Below are 17,305 nucleotides of genomic sequence, written 5' to 3' on the forward strand. Positions count from 1 at the left end.
GTAAACAAAGACGGCATATGGCTGAGGATTGTGGGATACTATTCTCTACTCAAAGTCACCAAAATTGCAATAATTAAGAGAATCGAATAATCCTATTTTCTATAGAAAATGTAATAATATAAAATTATTTCGCATTTTAAGCAAAGGCATATGACAAAAGTTAGGTTCTAAATAAAATATTGCATAAAAATTATTCACACTCATAGAATAATCAGCCCATAGAAGGCGCAAACACATGCATTCTCATAAGTACTCGACTCCTGTATATTACACACACATCTTCTCCCTCCAAATCCAAACCAATAGATCTCTTTTCTCATACAAAAACTAAAAAAAAAACATTCAGTTTAACTACATACACTTCCAAATCGATCAAAACCCACCTCAAACATACTTGCTTCTATTCAGAAAATGGAGAATATGTATAGACTCATGGCAGGTGAAGAATATTTATCAGACCGTCGATGTATTTGGGTAAACGGTCCGGTTATCGCCGGAGCAGGCCCATCCGGTTTAGCTACAGCAGCTTGTCTACGTGATCAAGGAGTACCATTCGTCGTGGTCGAAAGATCAGACTGCATAGCTTCACTCTGGCAGAAACGAACGTACGATAGGCTCAAGCTCCACTTACCCAACAAATTCTGTCAATTACCTAAAATGCCCTTCCCGGATCACTACCCTGAGTACCCAACAAAACGACAGTTCATCGATTACCTTGAGTCATATGCAAACAAGTTCGAGATCAAACCGGAGTTCAATAAATCAGTGGTATCTGCTCGGTTCGATGAAACGAGCGGGTTATGGCGGGTTAAGACGACGACAACAGCCGGAGAGGAGATGGAGTATATCTGCCGGTGGTTGGTGGTGGCAACAGGAGAAAACGCTGAACGTGTTGTGCCGGAGATTAACGGGCTTAAGGAGTTTGACGGAGAAGTGGTTCACGCTTGTGAGTATAAGTCCGGCGAAAAATATAGAGGGAAGAGAGTTCTTGTCGTGGGATGTGGAAACTCAGGCATGGAGGTCTCACTCGATCTTGCTAATCACAATGCTATTGCTTCCATGGTCGTTAGAAGCTCGGTAAGCAAAAACATAATATTTTATTTTCTTATAACCACAAAATAAAATTTGAAACATTAAGCTAATTTTTTTTTTAATTCGTCTAGGTTCATGTGTTACCAAGAGAAATAATGGGGAAATCAACGTTCGGAATCTCAGTGGTGCTAATGAAGTGGCTACCTCTATGGCTGGTCGACAAGCTTCTATTGATTTTATCATGGCTAGTTCTTGGGAGCTTATCAATGTACGGGCTTAAGAGGCCCAGTATCGGCCCAATGGAGCTCAAAAGCAAGACAGGGAAAACACCGGTTCTCGACATCGGTGCTCTGGAGAAAATAAAGTCCGGCGAAGTAGAAATCGTCCCCGCAATCAAACGGTTCTCACGGTGCCACGTGGAGCTCGTAGATGGACATAAGCTAGATATCGACGCCGTGGTTCTCGCCACCGGCTATCGAAGCAACGTCCCTTCTTGGCTTCAGGAAAGTGAATTCTTTTCGAAGAACGGGTTTCCTAAATCGCCGTTTCCAAACGCGTGGAAAGGGAAGTCGGGTCTATACGCGGCCGGGTTCACGAGGAAAGGATTGGCCGGAGCATCTGCGGACGCCGTTAACATCGCTCAAGACATTGGGAATGTGTGGAGGGAAGAGACCAAACGACAGAAGATGAGGAGAAACGTGGGTCACCGCAGGTGCATCTCAGTTGCTTAAGCCTCAAGTTAGGTGTCTTTCTAGTATAAAACAATATTTTATTTATTTTGTAAAGTGTAGAGTAGAGTACCGAGAGTCCTCTCCTGAAGTCCACAGTGTTTTTTTATTACACGCTGTTATGGGCATTTTGTAATAGTTTAGGATGACGTGGCTTTTTACTATACTTAGTTAATTTTACTGTAATACGTGTTTGGCGATGGTAATTAATTAATTTGTTTAAGTGTAACAACTGTTGGCTGAACTCATTAAGAGACTCAGTTCATTATGACAGTTAAGTTTTGGCCCACATCTAAAGGCCCAGAACCGCGGATGGCGTGCAATAAAGAGTGGATATGCATGACATTTGTCGTCAGAAGGATTAGGCCACATTTCACTACACCGACAATCGACGGTCCAAAGACGGTAGCTTATCAATTTGTCTCCATTTCGTTTGAATTATCCCAAACCCATTTTCTCTTGTAAAACATAAAAACATTGTGGTCTTCAAAAAGTAGAATTTGAATAAGTCAGTCATGTAATTAACCCAAAAATAAGAAGATTTTGTTGAAATTAACTACAGAAAACAAATAAAGTTGTGCCCTCTACCAAAAAAGAAAAGAGAAAACGTATGAAGGCATTAAAGTATTTGAATCAAATATTAATGAGAATTTGGTGGGAATTGATTTGGTAGCACGTAGCATGTACCTTCCGTAATTAAGAAATTAATTTCCATTCTTCATTTAATCGTAGAACTTTTAAGCGTATTGATGGAAATATTGCAACTTCCATAATATAATTAGAAAAAATTAATTTGAATATTAAAAAAAGGAGATGACAAAATAAATAAAACAATAAACAACGCGTCGTCTAAACCCTTCGCGTCTAAGCATTTCGTTATCAGTTTGAATCTTCAATCTCTCTCTCAGATTTAGATCCATTGAAAGAGATCTTTTGCATTGTTGCTGTTGATATTTAATCTTAACTGACTCAGACGACGCGATCGATTGACTCGGCGAGGCTTCAGGAGGAGACATGGGAGGCGCGCCTTCGACGCCGCGAAAAACCGGCGGTGGCGACGATGTTCCCGTCGCGGAGTATCTCATTTCGACTTTCGTCGGGGAGAAATCGTTCCCCCTGGCGTCTGATTACTGGAACAAGCTCCTCGAGCTTCCGTTGAGCTCTCGCTGGCCTAGTGATCGTGTTCGCCAGGCCTGCGAGCTTTTCGGTTAGTCATTCTCACGCACAGTGTGTTGAATTCTAGGGTTTACTGAAATAGAAAGATGTGTAATCGAATTGGAAAGTTGAAATTTGAGCGTACGAGATTGTTTTTTTTTTTTTTTTTTTTTTTTTGTGTGTAGGACGAAGCAATGGATACACTAGGCACCTTGCGAAGCTGTTGATTCATCTGTCGTGGTGTTTGCAAGAGCTTCTCCAAGATTCTGATGATGATCAGGCTTCTTCTATCTATAAGAGAGCTGTTAACGCAACGTATATCTCGTCAGTGTTTTTGAAGCATCTGATTGAGAATGGAAAAAGTGATGGCCTCGTGGAGTTGCATCTATCTCTAGACGAGAGTGAGCCAGTTCCTCATGGCTTTGTAATGGGTATTGATTCTCTTAATAGCTCTTTAAACCTTTTTTTCAGCACTAAGGTAACTTTAGCCTAGCTTGAGTTGGCTTATTGAGAGTGTATTATTTGCAGATCAAGACATCCAGAATTTTGTTATGCATAGTGTGCTAAACTTCATTGGATCAACTGAAGTGAGGTATCCCATATTGCCATGCTTATTGTGTATATTTTATCTATCTTTCAATGTACATTCTCCTGATTTTGATCATTTATTTGGCAAGTCCGAACTCGTATGTTCTACATCAGGAACTTCTGAACTTCATGATTGTTGCAATGTCTACACAGCTTCTCTCCGGGCCATCACCTGGACCAAGAGATGCAAACCCTTTTATTGATGCTGCAATGTCTCAGGTAACATCATCTAATTTAGTTGTTTTTCTTCGTCTTTTGCATAGATGTTACCCCCCAGCTACCAATTATTGCTCTTTCTTTTGCTTCGACAATTTATAGGAGAAGTCTTTAGTTTGTCTGGCTGTCAGAAGATTGCTACTTAATTATATTTCCCGTACGCCTCCAAATGCAAAAACCTATTTGTATTCTGATGGAGATTCACCAGGCATTTTGGAAAGAGTTGGTTCTGCAGCTGGTAGGAAATTGTGTTATTCTCGTACTTGTTGACCCTTTTCTATTGCGGTTCCGGTACTTTATGTTATCCGGCTTAGCTTTGTGTGTGAAACGTTCTTGTATTCATGAGAATTTTTCTTTTGGATATGCAGCGACATTTGTGCTCTTGCCTTTGAACTATCTTGTAAATAACAGTGGTGACGGATCTAAACATCCACTAGCGGAGTTCAGCCTTCATGTTTTGCTAATCCTCACTAATTACCACAAGCCTATCATGAGTGATGAGTCTTTGACGGATAAAAATGATGACAGTGCTACTTCAGAATCAGTATCTAAAGGGCATGCATTTTCCTCCGGCAATATCTTTAGCAAGGCTCTGGCAAATGCTAGAGATGTCGAATGTGAGATTTTATACGTATTTGTCTTCATCTTTATGACTAGGGTAGTAGGGTGACCCTATGTGTATAGCTAAACTGTTACCCTGTCCCTGATTGCAGTTGATCGCTCAGATGTTGAGGGAAATGCCTACCCTGGTCCACATGTTCGGATACCATTTGCTTCTTTATTTGATACTCTTGGCATGTAAGTTAATTTTCTTCTTGAAAATGTTTTTTTCTTGAGCTTTTTCTCCACGGTAGCTTGTTTCTGTTTTTTTTTTTTTACTAGAGATTTATCCCGTAGAAGTCTTAGTTCAATAAGTTCTTTGCTACTGGGTAATAACGCAATTTGGCTAAGTAGGTGTTTGGCTGATGAGGGCGCTGTCTTACTCCTCTATTCGTTGCTGCAAGGGAACTCCGACTTTAAAGAATATGTTTTGGTGCGAACTGATTTGGATACTATGGTATGATTCATAAACTCTAGTATGCGTCTGTTTCATTTATTTTGTTCTATTATCTTCGAAAAGTGGAATTCCGTTCTTCACCTTTGTTCACAGTGACTGGACTGTTTTATATGTTGATGTAAAGTCCTAATGGTTTGATATCAATGATCTATGGTATAAAAGAATATGTATTTTGATGGACAGTTGATGCCTATTCTGGAAACGTTGTATAACGCTTCGAAGAGAACATCATCCAATCAAATATACATGATGCTCATTGTACTTCTCATCCTTAGTCAGGATTCATCATTCAATTCAAGCATTCACAAGATGGTATGTGCTATTTCCTATCATTAAGATTGAAATGATATTTCTCAACGTTGTATCTTTTCTGATTACGGTTCATATGAATAGATACTTCCTAGCGTTCCATGGTACAAGGAGCATCTCCTTCATCAGACGTCTCTTGGCTCCTTAATGGTCATTATTCTCATCAGAACAGTGCAACACAACCTTTCTAAACTGAGGGTATAGCTTTACATTCTTATATTAGCAACGAAACATTTGTTTCAATATGTACATAGTTTTTGCCGTTTGGTAGGTTACAAGCCTTATAAGAGTGTAATCAAGTTGATAGTCAGGTATCAAATCGAACCTGCGATTTATTTGGAGATGTATCAGAAAATAAGCACTTAAGATATAAATTTCCTTCCGTATAGGCTGGGTGGTGTTGTGCCTTTCTTATGTATAGAAGGCCATTTGTTTGGGAAATTAACTTGTGGTGTATATTGTGACAATTTTTTTTTTCCTTGGGTGTTTACAGGATGTGTATCTGCAGACTACATGCCTTGCAACCTTGGCTAACATGGCACCCCATGCCCATCATCTTAGTGCATATGCCTCGCAGAGGCTTGTCAGCCTTTTCTACATGCTTTCTCGAAAGTATGCAATCAATTCCCTGTCCTCTATGACTTTGCATGTGTCACTTGTCTTGTGTAGAATGATGCTCATTATGGATCCTATGTAACTGAACATGAATTTTCAAACGCAGGTATAACAAGTTATCGGAGTTGACAGGTGAGAAGCAGCAAAGTATCAAAATAAGTTTGGCAGGAGAGGGTGATGGCGTTTCTGAAGATCTGGTATAGTTAGTTCAAGCACTTAATATATTGCAGTGGATCATCATTAACCTTTAATGTGTGTTTCCCAACTTGCAGGCAGCAGAGTTGCAAATCTTTACTGATTTCTTGAGACTTGTCCTTGATATATTAAATGCAATTTTGACGTACGCGTTACCAAGAAATCCGGAGGTATATCACATTGTCATTTTATTCTTGGCAGCATGAGTTACATATTTAATCCTTGTTCTTCCTTATCTGAACCAGTCTGTAATTCTGGTTTCTGCAGATCGTGTATGCAGTTATGCATCGGCAAGAAGTGTTCCAACCTTACAAGAATCATCCGCGATTTCACGAGCTAGTCGAAAATATATACACAGTAGGCTGCATCACAGTTCCATAGGCTTTTAAAATTCAGTAAAAATTAGAAAGAACAGAGTATCTGATTGATCCATCTGTTTCTCAAATTGCTTACCTAATCATCAGTTTTCTATTTAGGTCTTAGACTTTTTCAATAGCCGCATGGACTCTCAAAGATCGGATCGAGAATGGTCAGTGCAGAAAGTTCTTGAATTCATCATCGACAGTTGTCGGTTTTGGCGAGGCGAAGGCATGAAGGTAAACAAATGATTTAACACTTATCACTGATATATAATTTTTCCTTTCATTAGAATTATTAAAGCTCATATCATTCTTTTCATTGTTCACTGCAGATGTTTACACAACTTCACTTCTCATATGAGCAAGAGAGCCACCCAGAAGAGTTCTTTATTCCATACGTTTGGCAACTAGCTTTTTCCAGATGGTAACACACACTTTCATTTATTCATATCACGATGTATTAACGAAGAACACCGATCTCATTCCTCTTTCACCATTTTTTTTCGCAGCGGATTTAACTTTAATCCGGACGCCATCAACTTATTCCCATTGCCACACCAAGTTGAGGTAAGTGCCTCTTAAATGTGCTTAAACACAAACAAACATTCGATTTATGAAACTTAATGAACCTATCTACATTATTTTGACACGACCTCTGCTTCGATCTATGAACTATAAATATACACATGTGAATTTTCCCGTATTGAATAACTCATCTGTTGTTGTAACATAAGATTGTTTCTTGCAATTTTCTTTTTGAAGAAACAGGGAGAAGAGGGGAGAGGAGAAGAAGTGGAAGAAGGGAAAGAGAAGAAGGTGCAAGAGCTGATCGAGCAGAGAATCGTCTTGGATCCATAGTAGGAGAGAGTCCGGGTGGGAGGGTGTATGTAAATATTTATACGGTTCAAATAAGATAAATACTGAAAAAGACGTAATTATTCTCCATTAACAGTGTGTATATACAGTTTACTCCCCCTCCCAAAATTTATTACCGCGGTCGAAATGTTTCTTTCACTTCTGCCTTAAAAGCACGTGAATATAAAACTGTCGGTATTAAAGAGAAAAAACAGTGGTGTAGATTTTTTACCAAGTTCAGATACGTTGTACACTTTTGTATATCTCTCCCTTTATACGTCATGACAAGACAACTCTAGGGTTTCTCTCTTTCGGTTGGTTTCGAGCGCCTCCCTTCCCTCTCTTCCCCCCATCTATGATTCACCTCTCCTGGGCTCGATTCCCTTAATATTTATCTCCAATTAAACATTTAATTCTTCCCGCCCACCTCACAGATCTCTCTCTAAGCTTTTTTTTTATCTAATCTCATTTTCACTTTCTAACCTTTTGAATCTGATCCAATGGGGTTCTCTGATTCACCGGAACCTATTAAACGGGGCGAAAAGGAAGCGAAGAGTAAAGGGTCCGATGAAGAGGTTGATGAGAGTGATTCCACCACAATCAGTAGCAAAGTTATAATAAGCTTAGAAGACGAATCTGTAATCGATGTCTCCGGTCAAAGTCTGGACCTTTCTCTCCTCGACAACAACAATTCTGACGGTGGGTCCGTCAGAGGTCTCTACTTTTTCAGAAATGTCTTCACTTTGATCCCCAAATCAATCGGAGGGTTCGGGAGCTTGAAGAAGCTCAAGTTCTTCAGCAACGAGATCGACCTTTTCCCGCCGGAGCTAGGAGGTTTAGTCGGTTTGGAGTATCTCCAGGTGAAGATATCGTCGCCGAGCCTCGGCGAGGGGTTGTCGTGGGACAAGCTCAAGGCTTTGAAGGAGCTCGAGCTCACTAAAGTCCCCAAACGATCTTCTGCGTTGACCCTTTTGAGCGAGATCTCGGGGCTTAAGTCATTGACGAGGCTCTCTGTTTGTCACTTCTCCATCAGGTAAAACAAAAAAAAAGAAAAAAAGCTTCCGCCTTTTAATTCTCTAATTGCTTCGGTTCCAGCTTCTTAATTGCTGCTTCATCTCCTGGGCTTCTCAGCTTCCTTAGCTACCTATCATTGATTACTCAAAAAAAAAAAACAGATGGTGTGGCTTTTGACAGTTTCAGTTGTGGATCCGTGTAGGAAACGTAAGTTAGAGAAACTATTGACTGTGATGATAGACATGCCTATATGCTGTTCTTTTGCTTTTTTGCTTCTATCAGTTAGCAGTTATTTGTACAGTTACGGTGTAAGTTAGCTAACAACAATCTGTATATAACCTGGCTCTGATACCATATGAAGAGAATCGAAGGAAGCAATGCGAGAGAGAAGATGGAGTTTGTTATGAATATGAATCTCACATTAATCTTACAATTCACAATGTTTCCAGCTTATATACAGTGTTGTTGGCTAACTTACACCGTAACTGTACAACTAACTGCTAACCTACACTATATCTGATAGCTTCTAATGTTCTTTTTGATAACTAGATTGTTATGAATGTTTTTGTTTAATCATGTGAAACTTGTATTCGGTTCAGGGTATTCAAATTATATTGGATTTAAATTTGTCTCCTTACTTGTTTGCAGATATCTTCCTGCGGAGATTGGGTGTCTAACGAGTCTAGAGTACCTGGATCTCTCCTTTAACAAGATCAAGAGTTTGCCTAACGAGATAAGTTTTCTGAGTTCGTTGGTGTCCTTGAAGGTCGCTCACAACAGGCTGATTGAGCTACCATCGGTTTTAGCCTTATTACAAAACTTAGAAAGCCTGGACGTATCAAACAACCGATTAGCAACACTTGATCCTCTCGACCTAAGCTTAATGCCTAGACTTCAGATTTTAAATTTACAGGTACTTACTTTGTCTCTCTGATTTTACACACCAGGAGTTCACTGGATTCTTTAATCTGACAGAGTTTTTTTTTTTGGATTTTCTTTTTGTTTCAAGTTCAATAAGCTGCCGTGTTATTGCTGTATTCCCGCATGGATACAGTGTAATTTGGGAGGAAACTATGAAGAAATGGGAGTTGATACTATGAGTGAAATGGATGTTTATGAAAGCCCTTATGAAAACAATACCATAACTGTTCCTCATAAAGGTGTGAGTTTAATATTAAAATTGAGAGTTTGATACTTCTTTGCTTTTAATTTTAATTTGTTGTACTGAATGGTGGATTTGCTGTTTCTTGTTTTTTTTTTTTTGTAGGCTCCCACCGTAACCCATTAATTATGTCAACTGGGGTCTCTTCCATCAGTAGATGCTTCTCGGCTCGAAAATCAAGCAAGAGGTGGAAGCGGAGACAGCATTACTACCAGCAAAGGGCAAGGCAGGAGCGCTTGAACAACAGCAGGAAATGGAAAGGTGAAGTCTCTCCGGAGGAATTAAATTTGAAGATGTATGTAGTAGAAGAAACTGGGAAACAGGGCATGGTTGATAGCATCTGCTTGGATGATAATTATAAACTGTCAGAAGAGTCTGAAGTAGTAGAATCTGTCGTCACTTCTGAAGAGACAGAGAGCAGTTTGAAATCTGATTTGGTTTCTGACAATTCCCAATTAAAGAGTGAAAGAGATAACAAGGAGTGCTGTGAGGTCAAGGCATCTTCTTCTCCCTCTTTAGACTATAATTCTTCTTCGGAGAGAAAGAAGCCAAATCACAAGCCAAAGTCAAAGAGATGCTATGATGAGGATCTAGATAACCCAAAAGCTTCTAAATGCCATAGGCCATCTACTGATACTGCTAATCCATCGTACAAATATAGCAGCAGCTCATTTTGTAGCACAGAAGATTCTCTTCCAGATGGATTTTTCGATGCTGGGCGTGATAGGCCCTTTATGCCTCTTAGTAGATATGAGAAAATCTTGCCTCTTGATTCACGTGAAGTCATACTCTTGGACAGGTAAATTACTATCACTTATAGTTAAATCATTTATATTTATCTATGGGCTAGACTCTAGAGCTAGGCCTGCGGGTCGGTTTATTCGGGTAGTTCGGTCTGTCAAAATCTCACTAAAGTGAACAGAAAAAAGTTCGGTTTCAAAAATTTTACCGAAATTTTCTGTTTTGCAGTTAGTTCGGTTAAAATTTTTGTTTAATTTGAATAAAATTCGAAAAAAATTTGGTTCATTCGGTTATTTCGGTTTGGATTTTGGTTAGTTCGATTAGTTATGTTCAGTTGTTTCGGCTAAAATTGGTACTCTTTTGGATTTTTTTTTAGAAAACTGAACTAACCAATTACCAAACCGAAAACCGAACTTTTTGGTTCGGTTCGGTTAAAAATCCCACCCCTGGCAAGAGCTAACCTTTGCCTATGTTCTGTTTATCTTAAAAGGGCAAAGGATGAAGAATTGGATGCAATCACTTCCTCTGCTCGAGCCCTGGTAGCTAGATTGAAGAAACTGAACCGTTTAACTGCAGATGTAGACAACTTACAAGTTGCATCATACCTCGCCCTTTTTGTGTCGGATCACTTTGGGGGAAGCGACAGAGCTTCTGTTGTTCAAACAACCCGGAAGGCAGTGTCTGGCTCAAACTACCAGAAACCGTTTATCTGCACCTGCTTGGCTGGGAATCAAGACGACTTGGCTGCTCTTAACAAACAGGTTTCAGGGGGGACTGCTCAAGATGTCAATTTGTCCGATGTGTGTGAAACATCCTTGCGTTCTATCAAGTCCAAGCGGAACTCTATAGTTGTTCCTCTAGGGAAACTGCAGTTTGGCATCTGTAGGCACAGGGCCTTGCTCATGAAGGTACTCGAATAAATTTAGTTTTTAGGATATATCTGTGAACTCTTTGATTACTCTTAACTAGGTGTTTCGCTCCTGGCATAAACAATTTATAATTGCTTATTAATACACAGTCATTACTAATTAAAAGACTATAATTGATAAATTATTATTTATGTTTTCCTTTGAAAATTCTTACGAATTATAAATATTAACCACTTTAATTTTTAAGGAGAACTCGGATGCGAAAATCACTTTGCAAATAATATCATAGATAGATAGATTGCTAATTCTTGTCTTTTTGTTTGGTTTCTAGTTTCTTTGTGACCGTATGGAACCTCCGGTGCCTTGTGAGCTTGTTAGAGGCTATCTAGACTTCATGCCACATGCCTGGAACGTTGTTCATGTAAAGCGAGGTGACTCATGGGTTCGTATGGTTGTTGATGCTTGTCGTCCTCATGACATCAGAGAATATACAGATCAAGAATATTTCTGCCGGTACAACACTCTTGGACCCTCTTTTTACCAATTTTGATCTTTTCTTTTTTTGGTGCATACATAATAATGATCTTTTATATTAATTACCAATGATGTGGTATTGTCAGGTACATTCCTCTTAACCGGCTTAGCGAATCCATTTGTGCAAGAGCAGAACTGGAACCAGGGAGTCCTTTTTCTTCCCTGTCAACGGGTGAAGGAGTAGAGAGAGCTAATAGTAGTCTTATCCGATGCAAGCTAGGCTCCACTGAAGCAGCTTTGAAGGTTTGTTTCTACTTTTGTAGTCTTTCCCCGCTTCCAAGTGTTAGTAGACTTGCTGAATAGTTTCATATCTCCTTTCCTCAGATGCGTACATTAGAGGTTTCCGGAGCTTCCGTAGATGACATCAGGACATTCGAGTATACATGCTTAGGAGAAGTGAGGATCTTAGGAGCATTGAAACATGACTGCATCGTGGATTTATACGGACACGAGATATCTTCCAAGTGGATAACCTCTGAAAATGGAAACGAACATCGACGCATTTTGCAATCTTCTATCCTCATGGAATACATTGAAGGAGGATCTCTAAAGGTACCTTATTGTCTTTTAAGAGTCTCCGCAACTTCAATGAAAAACCTTCTTTAACGTTTTGCTTTCTTCAGGGTCACATTGAGAAGCTTTCTGAAGATGGTAAACATCATGTACCAATGGATCTAGCCTTATCTATCGCAAGAGATATCTCAGGGGCGTTAATGGAGCTTCACTCGAAGGATATAATCCACCGTGATATTAAAAGCGAAAACGTTCTGATCGATCTTGACAACCAAAAAGCAAACGGAGAAGAACCTGTAGTGAAGCTTTGTGATTTCGATAGAGCTGTTCCTCTTAGGTCTCACTTGCACGGTTGCTGCATTGCTCACGTCGGAATACCGCCTGCTAATGTCTGTGTCGGTACGCCGCGGTGGATGTCCCCTGAGGTCTTTAGAGCAATGCACGAACAGAACTTCTATGGACTTGTACGTTTCTCTCCAACACTATTTTGTTCATCAAAGTTTCTCATCTTCTCGTTGATGAGTTTGCTTGTGTGTTTCTCAGGAAGTGGATATCTGGTCATTCGGGTGCCTAATCTTCGAGCTATTGACACTACAAATCCCGTATTTCGATTTATCCGAGCTTCAGATTCATGAATCTCTACAGGTTTGTTTGTCCCACTTATTTTATTACCATTTACACTTGCTTGAGCTATGACAACCAATGTTCAAGAAACCGTTAGGCTAATGATTAGACTGGCGCCTAGACCGAGTTTTTGAACGCCTAAACCGATTTATAAAAAAATGTTTTAGAAAAATCATTTCGTTTAGTTCTGATTTGCTGATTAGGACCGATTTTTAGAATACTGATGACAACTAACAAGTTTATTTACTTTTACTTTTTAACCAGAAGGGCAAAAGGCCAAAACTACCTGAGGAGCTGGAGACATTGATCTCTGAAACAGAGGAAGATGACGAATCAGCCAATAAACTGCGGGAAGAGTATGACTTAACCGAATCTGACTTGGACACAGTGAGGTTTCTTATTGACGTGTTTCGCCTTTGCACGGAGGAGTCTCCTTTAGACCGTTTAAACGCTGGAGACCTCCATGAAATGATTCTTTCATGGACAAAAAGCAAATCTCCTACAGGTACTGCTTCAACTACTTAAAGAAGATCAAGCCTTAGTCTTTGTAAGTTAAAGATTCATTAGGCTTTAGGGATTATTTATGAGACAAAGATTTGGTCTCAGCAGGCCTTGTAAGCTTATGGGAACTAGAGAACAAATAGGTCCTTAAATTATATTATTTCTCGTAACTTGTTTGTTACTTCATCTTGTAACCTTCATTGTATCATGTAGACACCATTGTATCATTCTTTCAGGTTTTTATTTAAACAAAGAGCATATAAACCAAAACAGAATTGATGCGACAACATTTAACTGTCTTTTTGTAAGATAAGTATTAATCATTAGTTTTCTTGGCAACTATTCTGTGACATAATCGTATATTTGCATTTTCAAACCTTCGAATTTACATATAATAAACATGGAGAATGACCTCAACTTTGAGTAATGATTCGAGTCTATGTTGATTGACCCTTGATTAAAGAAAAAGAATAGTGTGGAAAGTTAACAAAGATAAAATAAAAAGATTGATAGATAGAACTTGAGATGGATAAAAAAAAAGAAAAAAAGAGATGTACATGCATGCAACGTGAATTATATTACATTACAAGAGAAGGTTGGAAGCTATCGAGACTCGGACGAAGATGACACTAGAGATACCCTCGGAACCTGAACAGGAAACTCATGAATCTCATCGATCCATGGATTAGTCTTCTCCTCCTTGGACGGATCAATGCTTGTCAAAGCTCTCCAAACCGCACTGTTACACTTAAAACCTGACCCAAAAGCAATCTGCCAAGTCCTATCTCCTCTCTTGATCCTCCCTTTCGCTTCGCTATACGCAAGCTCATACCACAGTGAGCTACTCGAAGTGTTCCCAAACCTGTTCAGAGTCATCCTCGAAGGCTCCATATGCCACTCAGAAAGATCCAGATTCTTCTCAATCTCATCCAACACTGCTCTACCTCCCGCGTGGATGCAGAAATGCTCGAAAGCTAGCTTGAAGTCAGGAATATAAGGTTTTATTTTCTTGACTTTAAACACCTTTCGAGCCACGAGCGTCATGAAAAAGAGAAGTTGTTCGGACATAGGCAAGACGAGAGGTCCAAGCGTGGTGATGTTCGTTTTGAGAGCTTCTCCGGCGATAGCCATTAGGTTCTTGGAGAGGGATACACCTATTTTGTTGTTGTCGTTGTTGTCCTCGCGTTGGTAAACGCAGTTAAAGGCGTTGTCGTCTGCTCCTTTGTGAGTGCGGACAGTGTGGATTAACTGATACTTTGAGCGGCGGCGGTCGGAGGAGCGGTTAGAGAGGAGAACGGCGGCGCCGCCCATTCGGAAAATGCAGTTTGAGAGAAGCATTGATCGGTCGTTGCCTAAGTACCAGTTTAGGGTTATGTTCTCTGTGCTCACTACTAGTGCATATGAGTTTGCTTGAACCTGCATGAAATTAAAGTTTGGGAATTAGCATGCATGTATGTGTAAGCATAACAAAAAATTTGGAAGTACATTCTGTAAATGTATGTCAATATATTTTGGATTTTTGATTAAATTAAACGAATGTTTTTAGCATACTTTGTTACTTTCCAGTCGGTTTTCACAATTTTGCTATTTATCAATGTATAAAATAAATAAAAATAGTTGGAAAATATATATAATGAAACGCGTTAAATACATGCATGTCACCATATGTGAGACCTTACGTGTCTTTATATTTATACTCCTAAAAAACTTGCTGTGTTGGTGAAGTTGTTCAACAAACCTTTCCTCGATTAAACATAACTAAGCAAGACACGTCACCTATAATTTTTGTTTAAACTAAGGTTAATAGGTACGAGAATATTTCCCCTGATTAAAGGCTTAAACTATCCTGTTTCCAAAATATTAATTAACTTATCTTACGTTAAAAGTGGTCTTATATATGATTTTCATGTTCTCTGTTCTTTTACATAATTATATAATGAAAATATTAATGATTGAAGAAAATAATATATGTACTTTCAAGAAATAATTAGCCAATTTAGTCTTATTAATCATTTAATTTGTTACAAAAAATGCAATTAATCATATAAATGGAATCTCCAAAAACTTTCATACGATTTTATTTCGGCAGCCTTTTTATGTGATTACTAGTATAAATAATCATGATAAGTAATTGTTGTATATATTCCGACAGGTTCTACAGCTATGCAAATCCAACCGTTACATGCGACACTTTGGACTGACCATAGGTCCGTAACATATATGTTCTCTAGTGTTTTGTAACTATCATATGTACACACACATCCATTGGTTCATGTATACAAAATCAAAATGTACTTGTTATTAATGCAATCTATAATTTTTTTAATTTTCGCAACTACCACCTACCTACAGACAACATAAAAGCCTGGCACAAACTTCATAAATGTACAAGCGCTCATAATCAAAGCTAGAGTTTTTACCATTGTTTTATATAAAATCAGCAACCAAAAAATATAGATAATGACAAGACGTGAAGAAAACTAGAAAAGTCCCAACCAACCTCTCCACCCAAAAAAGTAATTAGTTTTTTCTCATGAAACTCTTATTTCTTATCAAATGGTCCTATTGAAAGCAAAGCTTATTATATAGTAGTACTAATGATCAACAAAAATCGTTAATCTATAATTAAAGGAGGGAATCTGATAAATAATTACCTGAAGAAGCTGTTTAGCGAGATCAATGGAGATAAGGCCAGCACTACAACCCATGCCACCAAGATTATAGCTCAAAATATTTCCTCTAAGCTTATATTTATTCACGATCATAGCCGAGAGAGAAGGCGTTGGATTAAACAAGCTACAATTCACAACAAGTATGCCAATATCCTTAGGCTTCACTCCAGTTTTCTCAAGCACTGCGTCTATGGCTCCAAACATAACCGTCTCGGCTTCTTTCCTCGCTTCCGGCATACATGGATTCGGCGGGACACGTAAGAGAGCCTCGGGGAAGTATGTCTTCTGCCCTAAACCGGAACGTTCGAGGATCTTTTGTTGGAAAGCGAGGTTGTCTTCTGTGAAGATACCTACACGCTGAGACCGGTCCATGAATGTTTCTCGTGTGCATATCAGAGAAGGGTCGGGTTTGTAGCAAGCGAAGTCGAGGAGGAATACTTTGCGAGGACGGGTTGTGAAGTAGAGGGTGGTTAGAAAGATGAGAAGAACAGCGAAGAGACTGGACGGGAGGAGGTGGAAATGGAGGAGGTGGTTAAATAAGAGAGTGAGATCGGAGAGTTTGAAGGAGGAGGAGGTTGCAGCAAAGAGGACGGGGAGGAGGATGATGTAGACGGCATTAGAGATTAAGTAGTGGTAACCAAGTTTAACGTATTTGAGACGTACCGATAAGAGGAAGTCTGGGAGTTTTTGGTTTGTTACATCAACGGTGGTAACTTGTGAATTGTTATTGTTTGCACTTTGAATCTGATTCTCATTCATGGTATCTAGGTCTTTTGGCTTTACGACTAACAAAAAAAGAAGAAGAGATTAAGTGTTTAATGTAGAGAAAGAGATAACTTATGGCCTAAAAAGTTGGAAGAATTATTGAGAATTTATAGGCAAAGATTTAGAAAGAGAACGAGGCAATTTAATAAATGAAGTATGGTACATAGTCCTTATGGTTATTGTTGTGGAGGTGAACGAACTATCAACTATGCATTGACTCGGTTCTGACCGAAACCGATCAAACATGTATTGTTATTTATATATGAATATACATATTTGACGGTTTTATTTCATTTTGGATGATACTTTCATATTTTAATATTGAAACTTATAAAGCAGGATACATTCTAAAAACGATCTGAATTTTCTGTATGAGATTCTCAAATTCATAGATTGTGTATAACGTTGTACTTATATGTATTCCTCTTTCCATTACATCAATTAGTTTATGATTTACAAGGGACAGAACTTAGGTTCACCCCCTAGGGTGAACCTTTAAATTCACCCCACTCTTTAGCACCAATCAAATTTCCACATAGATTATTAATTAAAAAATATTAAATTAAATAAAAAATAGCTATAAAATTTTAATTTTAACGATGCTAACGCTTCCACGTAAACGCTAAACCCTAAATCTTAAATTTAAAACCTCATACCCTAAATTCTAAATCCAAATTCAAACCCCTAAACCCAAACCCTATACCCTATACCCTAAACCCTAATCATAGACCCTAAACCCAAATTATATACCATAAACCCAAAAACTAGACTATAAACCTAAACTCTATACCCTAAACTCAA

The 17,305-nt window shown here is 38.8% G+C and overlaps 4 protein-coding genes across 5 annotated transcripts; 3 read left to right on the plus strand and 1 right to left on the minus strand.

The window, feature by feature from the left end:
- Window positions 1–314: 314 nt before the first annotated feature.
- LOC106293311 (probable indole-3-pyruvate monooxygenase YUCCA9) lies at window positions 315–1,983 on the plus strand. The gene is made up of 2 exons (XM_013728974.1): window positions 315–1,077; window positions 1,164–1,983. Exons 1-2 carry the CDS (start codon window positions 412–414, stop codon window positions 1,761–1,763), a joined length of 1,266 nt encoding a protein of 421 aa, XP_013584428.1. The 5' UTR covers window positions 315–411; the 3' UTR covers window positions 1,764–1,983.
- Window positions 1,984–2,577: 594 nt separating this feature from the next.
- LOC106294752 (dymeclin-like) lies at window positions 2,578–7,268 on the plus strand. 2 transcript variants are annotated; one of them, XM_013730393.1, is made up of 18 exons: window positions 2,578–2,967; window positions 3,101–3,346; window positions 3,444–3,507; window positions 3,593–3,722; window positions 3,822–3,957; window positions 4,088–4,336; window positions 4,433–4,517; window positions 4,674–4,776; window positions 4,960–5,088; window positions 5,170–5,283; window positions 5,579–5,697; window positions 5,807–5,897; window positions 5,973–6,065; window positions 6,163–6,252; window positions 6,372–6,491; window positions 6,587–6,678; window positions 6,764–6,821; window positions 7,023–7,268. In XM_013730393.1, exons 1-18 carry the CDS (start codon window positions 2,775–2,777, stop codon window positions 7,110–7,112), a joined length of 2,202 nt encoding a protein of 733 aa, XP_013585847.1. In that variant the 5' UTR covers window positions 2,578–2,774; the 3' UTR covers window positions 7,113–7,268. The 2 variants fall into 2 exon arrangements, with proteins under 2 accessions (XP_013585847.1, XP_013585846.1); XM_013730392.1 differs by having other exon boundaries at window positions 2,579–2,967; window positions 7,017–7,268.
- A 111-nt stretch (window positions 7,269–7,379) lies between these two features.
- Window positions 7,380–13,366, plus strand: LOC106294751. The gene is made up of 11 exons (XM_013730391.1): window positions 7,380–8,142; window positions 8,772–9,036; window positions 9,133–9,283; window positions 9,391–10,084; window positions 10,517–10,934; window positions 11,227–11,408; window positions 11,516–11,672; window positions 11,754–11,981; window positions 12,053–12,406; window positions 12,486–12,587; window positions 12,831–13,366. The coding sequence occupies exons 1-11, from the start codon at window positions 7,610–7,612 to the stop codon at window positions 13,089–13,091; spliced, it is 3,345 nt and encodes a 1,114-aa protein (XP_013585845.1). The 5' UTR covers window positions 7,380–7,609; the 3' UTR covers window positions 13,092–13,366.
- Window positions 13,367–13,519: 153 nt separating this feature from the next.
- Window positions 13,520–16,598, minus strand: LOC106295733 (3-ketoacyl-CoA synthase 17). Its single transcript, XM_013731703.1, has 2 exons — window positions 15,722–16,598; window positions 13,520–14,483 (listed from the first exon to the last, which is right to left on the minus strand). Exons 1-2 carry the CDS (start codon window positions 16,496–16,498, stop codon window positions 13,671–13,673), a joined length of 1,590 nt encoding a protein of 529 aa, XP_013587157.1. The 5' UTR covers window positions 16,499–16,598; the 3' UTR covers window positions 13,520–13,670.
- Window positions 16,599–17,305: the final 707 nt, after the last annotated feature.

This window comes from Brassica oleracea, chromosome C5 (assembly GCF_000695525.1).
Source record: "Brassica oleracea var. oleracea cultivar TO1000 chromosome C5, BOL, whole genome shotgun sequence".
Classification (NCBI taxonomy): domain Eukaryota; kingdom Viridiplantae; phylum Streptophyta; class Magnoliopsida; order Brassicales; family Brassicaceae; genus Brassica; species Brassica oleracea.